The sequence below is a fragment of the Triturus cristatus genome, chromosome 11 (assembly GCF_964204655.1).
Source record: "Triturus cristatus chromosome 11, aTriCri1.1, whole genome shotgun sequence".
NCBI lineage: Eukaryota > Metazoa > Chordata > Amphibia > Caudata > Salamandridae > Triturus > Triturus cristatus.
Window position 1 is genome coordinate 739746493 of NC_140594.1, and position 13449 is coordinate 739759941.

General features: G+C 43.1%; 1 protein-coding gene across 1 annotated transcript in view; it reads right to left on the bottom strand.

Annotated features, from left to right (window-relative positions):
• The window catches only part of LOC146785394 (guanylate cyclase soluble subunit beta-2-like), a 579800-nt gene extending 569818 nt beyond the window's left edge, over positions 1–9982 (bottom strand). Inside the window, exons 1-2 of the mRNA XM_085632898.1 lie at positions 9639–9982; positions 6575–6648 (exon numbers count right to left, since the gene is read on the bottom strand). Of these exons, the coding sequence (XP_085489024.1) occupies positions 6575–6648; positions 9639–9641 (77 nt within the window). The 5' untranslated portion in view covers positions 9642–9982. The remainder of the gene's footprint in view (positions 1–6574; positions 6649–9638) is intronic.
• Between the last annotated feature and the right edge of the window lie 3467 nt (positions 9983–13449).

Consider the following 13449-nt stretch of genomic DNA (forward strand, 5'->3'; position numbering starts at 1 on the left):
CGAAGGGGCCAGAACCAACTGTTCTGTTAATGGGTGATTTTAATTGTCATTTATGCCCCAAATTACTCCCTCCAACCCCTGACTGGTCAGCTTGCCCATTAGAAAAGGGCCCCCATTTTTCTCATTGCAAAGAGGGAACAACTTTGATGAAGTTATTAGAAGACTTTGCCCTCAGTCATGTCATGGACTTAGCTGCTCTCAATGTAGGCGAATCCCTAACACCAACATTTAAGGGCAGAGGGGGGGGGTCTATAATAGATTACATAACGTTCTCAGCTAGCGCAAGAGATCAGATCTTAAATACCTGGACAGAGTGGAGCCCCTTCAGTGATCATAATCCCATTATAATAGAACTCAAAGGGAATGATTTAACTAAAAAAGACCCAGGGTTGATTCACCAATCTGAAATTCAACCAGTAGACCAAGGAAGACGCTTAAGGTGGTCAGTGATCAACCCCCAGGAATTTTATGTCAAATTAGTGGATGAAGGGAAAGCCCACATAGAGACCTGTTTAGAACACACCTCAGAGGACAAAGGAGTAGTAGAGGCGTTTGAGAACTTGACTAAAATAATCGAGAGACTCCTAACAACCAAGAAGCCCGCAATGCAGTCATCTACGCCAAGATGGTTTGATTCTACCTGTTCCAAAGCGCTAAGAGATCTAAACCTGAGCCTGAAAAAAACCCCAAGGGACAAGGTAGAAATTGCTCGCTGCAGAAAAAACTACAAAAATCAATTAAAGATCAGGAAAGGGACCCTTCAAAAAGAAGTATGGGCAGACATAAGGGAGGCTGGTGAGAACAAAGATTATGCCCAGTTCTGGAAAATTATAAGTAGACCTTGCTTCCACGACTCAAACTCTCCAGTCATCAGCTCTAACATCTTACCAGAACACTGGATTGCTCATTTCAAATCCCTGTATAATCAACAGGAGATGGACACTGGTGATGGAATATGGAGGGGACCAAGGGCAGATAAATTTGAACTATCTTTGGATGAAGTTCGCAAAGCAATTTTAGGTCTAACACGCAACAAAGCCCCGGGCCCGGACGGGACCCCCCCGGATCTTTTTCTTAGCAACACTGAGCTATGGGTCCCAATGGTAACAAGAGTCTTGAATGCAGCAATTAAAACGGGTCTGCCGAGATCATGGTCCACTGCGGTGATTGTCCCTATCTACAAAAAAGGCTGTAGGGACAGCCCGCAGTGTTATCGACCAATCTCGCTCATTGACGTCTCCGCCAAGGTACTAGGAAGGGCACTCCTCAATCGACTAATAGATTGGACTGACACCAATAACACCCTGGTGGACACCCAGTATGGGTTCAGAACAGGCAGGTCAACCACCGACCAATGCCTTAACCTATACCTGATCACTGCTAAGTATACCAAGACGTCTGAAGGCACCATGTATATGGGGTTTATGGACTTAGCAGCAGCTTTTGACAATGTCAACAGAGCCAAACTCTGGATACTTATGTCTAACCTAGGCATTGACCCGGATCTCATTAACATCTTAAGGGAGCTACATTGGAACACCACTGCCAAGGTCCGCTACAGTGCGGGGGGGGTGAGCACTGATCCCTTCCCGTGCTCGGGCGGGGTGAGGCAGGGGTGTATCCTGGCGCCATTCTTGTTCTCCCTCTACATAAATGGCCTGGAGAATGACCTCGTTGCACTGGGAACTGACTGCCCTAAGGTGGGCACGCGTCATCTGCCAGTACTTTTGTACGCCGATGACGCGGTGCTCCTAGCCCGAACAGCTGTTGGTCTGCAACTTTTAATCAAGGGTTTCGCGGATTTCATGAGGAATTTGGATCTCTCTGTCAACATGAAAAAATCATTCATTATGATAGCGGGGAAGAAACCACGAAAGAAATTTGTATTCAAACTGGGGGATCAGGTCCTGGACACTGTTAAAACATTCCCATACCTGGGCCTTTTATTTGACGATAAGTTAAACTTTGTCCCGCTGATTGAGGAGAGGGCAAGGAGACTAGTGTCAGCTAATGGGGCTATACTGAGCTTTGCACGTCGAATGGGTCGTTGGTCACCAGAACAGGTGATGACTTTGTATAGATCAGTTAGTATTTCCAAGACCATCTACGGAGCAGAAGTGTGGGGCTGCAGAGAGGCACAACTAATTCAAAGTGAGGAAGACAAATTTTTTTTAAAAAAACTGTTAAAACTTCCGCCGAGCATCACTGCAGCAATTACTCATGAAGAGCTGGGAATCACATATATTGCTGACATTATCAGACTGAGACCTATACTGGCCTGGCTCAAAATTTGGACAAATCCAAATGCAGGACTATCCAGACAGATCATCCAGGATTGCTTGTCGAAAGAGAAATGCCTTCAAATCCCATGGCTGAAATATGTTAAAGACACTCTGGGGGATATTGATGAACAAATGCTATTCCTGGACCCCTCCAGGGTGGACATATACTCCAGACACTACGTTCAAAGCTTATTATTGGACAAATTTAATGGCAGGAGGAAGGAGTTGGATTTAGCTAAATCCTCGGCAGTTGCCCACTCCCTTGTCTCTAATCAAGCTGGCATGGAACCATACCTCTTTTTATTGTACAGTCAGCACGAGAGGTTTTTAATGACTCGTTTTAGGTTCAATTTGTTGCATCATATTTTAGCTTATCCATCAGGTTTTACTCAAACAATTGAGCAGAAGGGTGCCTGCGGCTGCGACAATAGGTCTCCGCAGGACACCCTTCATTTTGTATTATTGTGTCCTTTTTATAAAACACCGCGCCAAAGATTTTTAGTGGATGTCTTAAAGGACTCAAATATTATCCATGCTAAACCTGCCTTATTGTTCTTGCAAAGAGCCGCTGAAACGCGAACCTTATTCGCTGTTATAAGTTTCCTCAAAATTGCTTTTAAATTGAGAAACACAAGGGAATGACGAAGGGTGGGTTAGGGAGGTACGGGAAATATTATTATAATACGGGGTCTTGTATCACTGTTGCTCACAGGTTTTTATCTTTTACAATAACCTAACTTTTTTATTGGATAACTTTTTCTCTGTCTACTTTTTAACAATTGTTACGTTGCTCAGAATGTTCTTTTTGTGATTACATATTATGATTATTATGTATTTTCATGATGGTTTTTAACCTTCGAAACAAATAAATGAACTGAACTGAACTACCTTGGAAACATTAATGACAGCTCCAAGTGGCATACCGAGCCCCTGACACCAATAATTGATGTACAATCGGGACTTCCTCTGAGTTTATCTGCAGGTGGAGGAACATCAAAGGCTATCGGGGGAGGGGCAAACTCTTCTGATAATAATCCACAGGATGTCGGGAAAGAAAATTTCAAAGATGGCAGCAGTGGTATTTGTAGGTAAAATGGCACCTTGAGAGAGTTACACTAATTTGTTTCCAAAGAATAACTATATCTTTATGACGGTGCTAGTAGGGAGGGGAGAACCACTAATCTCCTCAAAATTTTGTGACGTGATGACCACAAAATACATATACAACATTTGACAGATCCCCAGCACACGTTAAGCAGTAAATTTCAAATAGAATAAATGCATGACATTAAGCATAAAATATCTTCAAACAAATGTGGATTTTCACTCGTTTAAAAAAAAAATGGTATTCCTTCAGACTGAAAGACTTCTTCGGACAAGCATAGCCAACATGTGTTTCGTCGCCAAGGGAACAGTATCCTGCGACTTTTTCAAGGCTCTGTCCATTTAGCAAACAATTAATAATTTGTGGTTTTAATTCCGTCCCACGAGGGATTCTATGTATTCCAAAACTAATGGTATAAGATCTGAAGGTCCAAAATTGCCAGTCGAGGTTGTAAGTGAAATCTTAATAACGAGAAACCAGAGTGGAAGGATCTCGGGCGATATCCGAAGTATAGCCTCCCCATAACTTGGAAACATTAATGACAGCTCCAAGCGACATACCGAGCCCCTGAAACCAATAATTGATGTACAATCGGGACTTCCTCTGAGTTTATCTGCAGGTGGAGGAACATCAAAGGCTATCGGGGGAGGGGCAAACTCTTCTGATAATCCACAGGATGTCGGGAAAGAAAGTGGCTCTGGGGGAAAAGAAATTTCAATGTCTGACCCCTCTGATTTGTCAGACGATGATGTTGATGTGGGCTCTAGAACACGCTCAGGCGGTGAATCACCAGGTAGTGGCGGCAGCGATCTGAGTAGTATGCAGCTTGAGGAGGATGTTAGTGGCAATTTGGATATCGGTCCGATGACTGTCCGTAAAAGAACAGGCACCCATAGAAATGATGGGACAAACAGAGGATACAACCACTGTGTTATGGGATCACTCTCTTCCATTGGGGTCGGCACTTGATAACGAGCCCGCCTCTACTGCTATAGGGAAAGTTCCATCATTGGAAAAACATGATGAAGAGATTTCCCTGGCTGTGATTTATCAAGGTATGATGGACCAATATTCTAAATTTTTTATTGCATATTTGTATTATTGTTTCAACTGTGGATAGAAGCTGCATACACCAACTGATTAGGTATTATTTTTGTAAATAAGTCTACAGTGAAACACTGTTGTTTGTTATATATTATTTCTCCAGATTCCTATTTTAGCAGATCGGGAGCACCCCTGTTTTCCACTAAGGATTAATAGCAAGGGGTGCGCACAATGTTGTGTCTTGCTCTATGGCCAATGTTTCTCTCCCCTGGGCCTACCTTACTACATGAGTCAATGTAGTGTGGGCATGGATGTGAGTGTGTGCCTATTTGTGTGCAACCATGCAAGAAGGTTGCATTTGTGAGCTGTTCAGATGGTCTAGTCTAAAAGGTGATTCTGTTCTTTTTTGACCCAATTTGTGACCGATTTGTGACTGTGGCTGGTTCTCCTCGTGATGGTGTCTGTATTTCTACTGTAAATTTGGAGCAAATGAACAGAGCAGCTGGTGGTGGTGGGGGTGCTGTGGTAAAGGCGCCAGAGATGCCAGCAGCGAGGCAAGCAGGCTGGAGGAAAGTGACACATCCTAGCCTGAACATGCATGTGCTCTGAGGCTGAGCAAGCTCAATAGAGTGCCTTAAAAGCACCATTTACAGCTCATTTAACCCTAACCTCTTTACTACATAAGCGCCTTCAGGGATACCTTATAACTGTGGCTCTCAGTTTTATGTTATTTTCCTTTCCTTCTTTTTTTTTTTAATCCTTCCATTTTTATCTTGGGTTTTGTGAAAAATGAAGCTGCAATAAGTATATTTCTGCATGTATTTAACCAGTGAATGTATATTTGTTCTTGAATGCTTGATGGGCTAACCTGCTACACATACGCATATAGGATACACCAATACAATCATCAATAAAGGAGCATTGTAGCTCACACACAATCATCTCACCAGTTTTTTTAACCACCCTGTCAGTCTGTACAGCTACTAGCCTGACAGTATTAGCTGACAGCAGAGAGAATCATTCAAAAATATCTCTTCCCGTTTTTTGTCCATATTTAAAAATAAATAAAGACATGCACGTAGATGGTTTCCTGTATGTAATTATCTGTAAACATCAGTAAAAATGGAAAATAGGTGCATTACTTATAATTTCATGGAGTTTTGCATAATGTCACAGGCCCATTGTATTTAAAAATGCATCACTTCCCACAAATGTTCTTATAATTGTGCCATCTGGATGAAGTGCATTGCAAACAGTCTTAAATTGTGATTTTTGAATGGGGGCCTTTGCTACTACAGGTGCCACAGGCTGCTTTTTGTCCCAACCCAAACCTGTGTAAGAGTCAAACTCTGTCCCAGACAGGTAGAAAGCTTTAATAAATTAGATAGGTGGGGAATTTTTGTTATGTGGCGAGATCACGTGTAATTCCAGACATTCGCATTACACAAACTGTGCAGAATTTTGATCATTTCGCATACTGAATAATTGTGCATGTTTTCCTCACCATTCGAGACTGGTTTGAGTAGAAACTGACTCTCTCAAAAACATTTTTCTTTCATTGGGACATTTTCTCATCGAACCAAACTTCTGCGGGTTTCTCATGAGGGTTTTCTTGTGCGATTTTTTTGTAATAGTTTTCCCCTCATTGAGAAAAGTGAATCGAGATACAAGAGATATTTTTCACAAAATACATGTAATTCCGTGAAAAACATGCCAATTTCTTTGAAAAATGTCGCAGTTTTTCCACACCGCCATTAAAACCATTTTCTACGTCACTTCCCAACCGGCTAAACCTTGTTCATACTTCTTTTACATCTTTCCTACTCATGACGCACAGATATATACTTGCAGTACAACACACACAAGAAAACAGTATACATCAAATCTACAGCTCAATGCATTTTGCCAGAAAAGCAACCTGGAAATGAAATTAAAACAAGCACAAAAAAGAGCAACTTCTCCTGAATTGAGCTTTTTTGAACTTTAGTACAGCTTTTTTTCTGGCTACGGTTTCTTTGGCATTTCAATCAACTTTATGCTACATACTTTGTTTTTTTGTTTGTTGATGCCTTTAGCAAGGTAGTGACGCGTGCAGATAGATGCATGTAGTAATTTACAAATGTAAGTTAGTTTGATTGATTACCTCAGCTCTTCCCACGTCTCCTCGCCATATTTTTCGACTATCAGCGACTTCAGACACGTGTTTATGAATCCATACTGCAAAATATATTAGAACAATCAGAGGATGGGGCCCTGGTAGTAAGGTACAGTCAGAGGAAAAACATATTCTTACCCCGTGCACACTCATTTTTTAGTGAACGTGCATATTGTTTTTTTAAAGCCTCTTAAAACTTAACGGGGACACTGCCATATCCAGACAGCGTTTAATTAAACCACAAATCGTTGACTATTGGCATTCACTTGGTCCCTGCTTTACATTGAGAAATTCACGAGCTGGATATAGTAAGGAATCGCTGACTTTTGACATTCACTTGGTCCCTGCTTTACATTGAGAAATTCACGAGCTGGATATAGGAAGGAATCGCTGACTATTGACACTCACTTGGCCCCTGCTTTACATTGAGAAATTCACGAGCTGGATATAGTAAGGAATCGCTGACTATTGACACTCACTTGGCCCCTGCTTTACATTGAGAAATTCACGAGCTGGATATAGTAAGGAATCGCTGACTTTTGACATTCACTTGGCCCCTGCTTTACATTGAGAAATTCACGAGCTGGATATAGTAAGGAATCGCTGACTATTGACACTCACTTGGCCCCTGCTTTACATTGAGAAATTCACGAGCTGGATATAGGAAGGAATCGCTGACTATTGACACTCACTTGGCCCCTGCTTTACATTGAGAAATTCACGAGCTGGATATAGGAAGGAATCGCTGACTATTGACACTCACTTGGCCCCTGCTTTACATTGAGAAATTCACGAGCTGGATATAGGAAGGAATCGCTGACTATTGACACTCACTTGGCCCCTGCTTTACATTGAGAAATTCACGAGCTGGATATAGGAAGGAATCGCTGACTATTGACACTCACTTGGTTCCTGCTTTACATTGAGAAATTCACGAGCTGGATATAGGAAGGAATCGCTGACTATTGACACTCACTTGGTTCCTGCTTTACATTGAGAAATTCACGAGCTGGATATAGGAAGGAATCGCTGACTATTGACACTCACTTGGCCCCTGCTTTACATTGAGAAATTCACGAGCTGGATATAGGAAGGAATCGCTGACTATTGGCATTCACTTGGTCCCTGCTTTACATTGAGAAATTCACGAGCTGGATATAGGAAGGAATCGCTGACTTTTGACATTCACTTGGCCCCTGCTTTACATTGAGAAATTCACGAGCTGGATATAGGAAGGAATCGCTCACTATTGACATTCACTTGGCCCCTGCTTTACATTGAGAAATTCACGAGCTGGATATAGGAAGGAATCGCTGACTATTGACACTCACTTGGCCCCTGCTTTACATTGAGAAATTCACGAGCTGGATATAGTAGGGAGAATTTAGTCGAAGAATGGTGAAATCTGACCACTGACAGATTTAAGCCTGGCATGGAGACAAGTTTATTAGCAATACCAGAAATGAAGAGAGGATAAAACGCGTACACATTTTCTCACAAGGATTAAACAAAGAAAGAAGAGGTGCAGAAAGAGACAGAGAGGTGACACTTGTACTATGCCATGCTGTGGCCACAAAGCGATACCAAAGGAGATGATGGGGACAGAGCGTTTGAGCATATCAAACACTCACCCCCAGTCAACTGATCTGGGTTGAATCCATCATCATTCTTTAGCTCACTCCACCACCCCAGTTCAGACATGGCCATATGCAAATCAGTCTGACCCTGTGCTTCATGGGAACAGTCCAGCTCGAACTGCCAAGCCATGTCTTCCCTGGACCGGAAACAAGCATCCTGGGACCGGTTTCGGGTTCATAACCCTCATCAGCCAGGCTATCTTGAATCCAGTGGCAAAGTGAGCAAGGGACCTATGTCTGGGATCACCCTGCCAACTTAGGGCGAACAAAGCAATACCAAAGGGGATTTTCTGCAAAATTGTGCATTTGTCAACACAAAAGTCTTTCTAGCTGAAAGGGATCAAAAGTTACGAAAAAGGGAGCGACACCTGTTGTCTCGCATTGGGTTGCCCTTCAGAAAGTTTGATTAGTCATCTTTGAGTTGACTTTTGCTGTATTTGGGTGTTAAAGTGAAACTGATGAAGTGCCCAGAAAGTATTAACCTGTAAAAAGGTCAAAATAATAAAGCAATACTATTACAAAATGTGCCGCATTATGCTGCATAATTTGCATGTTTTTGCCACATAATTTAGTATCCCAGCCACATAATATGTTGCTCTCTTGCTGCATAATTCCAGTGGCCCTTGTTGTGAAAGATAAGACACACAGAGGTGGGCATAAACTGATAGGAACACAAATGGAAAGACAGCGAGGGAGCGGAGAAGCAGAAACAATGGGACAGCTAAGGCAGGGATAAAGCTGTAGCAGAGAGATAAGAGGGAGAAAGGTAGAGGCTGGAAGATATAGAAATAGACGTGAAAAGAGACAGAGATACAGTTATACAGTGAGGGCGACAGAGACTGACAAGAACAGAGAGAAAAATAAAGAGGGAGGGGAGGGGGGAAGACTAACGAAAGACAGAAACAGACATAGAGCAGCAGAGAGACAAACATTACAGCCAGAAACACAAGAGATAGACCGAGAGAGGCAAAGACAGAACAAGGCACCTCAGAAGCAGAGGAAAAGAGACAGAGAATTGTGGACAGAGACAGACAGAGGCAGAAAGGGAGACAGAGCGTAAGGGAGAGGATGGGAGACAAGAGAGGTCAAGGCAGAAGCAGAAAGAGATGGCAGATACATACAGAGACAGACAGAGACCACGGACAAAGACAAGCGAACCCGACATATAAAGAAGGAAGGCAGAGACACTAAGAAAAACATAATAGGAGAGAGAGTTGTTAATGTAAAAGGAGAGAAATCGAGAGAGAGACTCCAAGACATAGGGAAGGACTCTAAAAGGGAGACAGAGAGAGCGAGGACTTAAAAATATAACGAAATGTAGCCCGACCCCATAAAGTTAGCGACACGCTATGTTTTTCTATAAAAAAAAATCATGCTTTCACAAACTTGCAGACACTGAATTATGCTAAACTCACCATTCTTATCCTGAGATATTAGATCAAATGCCCGAAAAAATGTAAAATGCGCAGATATGAATGCCGAAACATGTTTTTTCAGCGTAAATTCCCCAAATTAACAAAAATCTCACGACGCCTGCTATCCCAGCGTGTTAAAACGGGCGACCTTCAGATGGAATCCATATAGCTCACGGGTGTGTGCGGGCTTCTCGGCGGCTTCCAGACCCCGCGGCACATTTGCAAATAACAAATCTCACGCTCAGACCATCCCTGAATCCCAAGTAGGGCTGTGCAGGCACGCGACTGTAAACAACCTCCCGTCCTCTCCCCGGGGCCAGCAAGACAATCCGTGCTCAGGCGCGAGCGCGGGACCAGGCGCTGTCCGCGCCCTGTGGTGCTGATAGCTCCAGTCCGAATGCCACTTGCTCACACGGACCCGCGTCTTTTCTATTAACGGTCCAATGTAATCCTCGTTGATAGCTCATGCAGGTCCACACCCCGGAGCTCCAGTCAGAAATTATTATGACTTCCGTCAGTTGAGACCACACTTCATTGGAAAACAGAAGGCATTCCAGACGGAATGGCAAGATCTTCAGTTTCTTCGATGTCACCTTATAATGCTCAATTTGGGAGCTTTAGAATTTCTCAGTAATCCGCGTTGACGGTCTTTCTGCTTTGTCGCTTGAGTTATTGTATTTTTTTTCAGTCAGACGTTTAAGGAGGGCATCTGTCAAGCTGGTCGTTAGAGTTGTTGTGTCTCTCCATCTGTGATGCTTCTGCTTGGCGACATCATGCAATCTTGGTTTCCCTTCATACCGCTGGTTTCCGCACTGTTTGGGTCCTTGCTACCCTTCAGTGTGCTGGAGTCTGTTGGTCTTATTAATCATCTGTAACTTAGGAGTCACTGCCTTTCAACAGTCGTCCTATTGTTTATGAATCATGTGGTTTCTTCCCCTATATTTACAAGAGTTGTTAAATTTCATTCACAATTGGGTAATTTGCCATCATAGTTGCTGGACTCTTCTGATCTGCTCTCTCCTCTTTCTTACACTGAGCTGTTGGGATTCTTCCCTTTTGGTTGCTAATTTTTTGGGATTGTGCTGCACTGCCTTCTTCAGTTTTTGGTCTTTCTATATTCCAGGTTGAACTAAATTGTTTGTTTCCACTCTGTAGGTTGCTAAGTTGTTTGCGTCCATTTTAGCCTCTTGCTTGGTGTAGGTTTAGTCCCCCTACTGTTCTAGGTTGATGAGGGCTTTGGGCCTTTTTAAGAGTTCCCCTGAAGTAAGTGCGGGGATACCGAAGGACAGGAATCTCCGATTCTGGACGGTACCCTAGCACGATATCTAGGGATTCAGATTAATTCACCCCAGAATGGGGACTAACACATGGACCCGGTAACAATTTCACATATCTTCCCCCTTTTGAGGCTAAGAACGTCCTTACATCCACGCACATTTACCACCTACTTAAACAGCTGTTAGATGTGTGGGGGTCTTTTCTCTCAGCCATGGTGTGGTGGAAGCGGGGGAGGGGAACCTTTAGCTTCATTGGGGGTTCTGTTCCCTCCATCCTGATGTATGGGTGAGGGTGGAGCCTGGAGCAGCACCGAACTGCAGCCTGTTCAGTTGCACACAAGGATTTGGGTCTAGTGTTATCGAGCCAGGAGTTTGCAGACCCGATAAGTCCAGTCCCAGAGATATCAGAAAACTCACAGTTGCCCAGAGTGAATGCTATTCCCCAGATCGAGGGAGTTGGACAGGCTCCATTCTGCTGGTTGCTGTATACTATGGATTCCCCTGTTGTCTTGCTGGAGTAACTTTGTCCCTTCTGTGCACCTAGTGGGTGGTATACTTGGGTTCCTGGTACAGTCTTTGTTTTCTTCTACATTGGTTGCTTTCTTTTCTCTCTGCTGGAGGTGGGTTACTTCCATCCCACGTTTTATTGTACTCTTTGAAGCTACTCGATCCTCCTTGTTGTTAAAGTATTTGAGTTCTGTTACTGTACCTATTGCACATATTTCACTCTGGCTGCTTTCTGCTCTCCACTGTGCTAAAACCGGGTTCCTTTAAGGCCTGAACGAAATTTAAATTACATCAGCATAATTTCAGGAAATTTGCTCTACGGTGGGTATGTGAAATTCCTGAATTTACATCATTATTCCACTTTGCGTAACTATGCACTATTCATGGTCAAAATTTTTAGCAAACATGATTTATGGCAATAAATTACCACCAACTAACTGGAACCACAGACCGCGAGCAGCTGTTGTTCGCGGGATTTTATTTCCATGCATCCTCGCACTGAAAATTGACACAGGGGCACATTCACACTAAAATATTTCACACTATTGCTGATTTGCATTTCACATAATTATACTTAATTTTGCTTTATTACACAACAGTAAGGGCCACATGTAATATCCTATTTTGCATTCGTAAACAGTGCGAATTGCTAAATTTGGGGCTTTTTGAATGCAAAATAGCGTTTCAAGATGTATGAAAGGCTTTGGCAGTGCATTTCAGTTAATCCCAATTTTTTGGGATTACCTAATATTACGACTACAAATAGGGAATCACAATTTGTAATTCTCAAAGCATATGTACCAAGCATTTTCTAAATGCTAACTTTGCATTTAGGAAGTGCTATTACCATCAACTCCAATTCAATGGTAACCATGTTCAGTTATTGAAAATGCACAAAAAAATGCATTTTTCAAAGTGCCATGTAGCATGTGTGCGCTTTACATGTGCACATTTTTTTTAGGTGTTTCAGGGGGGTCTTAGGTCCCCGGGCACTCTTGGTTTTGCATAACTTAATTGGCGATTACCAATTAATTAATCAAAATTAGCTAAGGCAAAACCATTCTCACCTATGGGCCGGCCCATAGGAACAAATGGAGTAGTATTACCTAATAGCGATTACCTGCTTACCAAATCGCTATTTGGTAATTTTAAAATATCGCTAAATCTTTAGTGATTCATTACATACATCGCATTTTACAATTACCAAATAGCAATTTGGTAAAAACTTCTCTTTGGTCATCGCAAAATGCTATTTTAATACATGTAAAAAGAACTATTGATGGACAGAATGCAGAACAATGTCATACATTTACCCCAGTACAGAGATCTGGGCTTAAATCCATCGTTTTTTTTCTCACCATGCCATTCCAGTTTGGACCCAGCCATATGCAAATCAGTCTTGACCCTGTGCCCAATGGGAACAGTCCAGCCCGAACTGCCAGGCCAGGTCCTCCCTGGACTGGAACCAAGCATCCTAGGACCGGTTTCGGGGTTTCACCCCTCTTCAGCTAGGCTAGCTTGATTCCAGTGGGATGGAGACCACAGGACTCACGTCTGACCATACCCATCCCACTCGGGGTGACAAATGCAAAAAGAACTATTGATGGACAGAATGCAGAACAATGTCATACATTCACCCCAGTTCAGCGATCTGTGCCTAAATCCATAATTTTTTTGCTCACCATGCCATTCCAGTTTGGACCCAGCCATATGCAAATCAGTCTTGACCCTGTGCCCAGTGGGAACAGTCCAGTGCAGTCCATCAATTGTGTGTCTTTTGCTTTCTCGCCCTAAATGTGCTGGGCATGCCTAGACGTAGGTCCCGGGCTCACTGTGCCACTGGATTCAAGCTATCCTGGCTGAAGAGGGGTGAAACCCTGAAACCGGTTCTAGGATGCTTGTTTCCGGTCCAGGGAGGACCTGCCTTGGCAGTTCGGGCTGGACTGTTCCCATGAGGCACAGGGTCAAGACTGATTTGCATATGGCCAGGTCTAAACTGGGGTGGCATGGTGAGCAAAAGAATAATG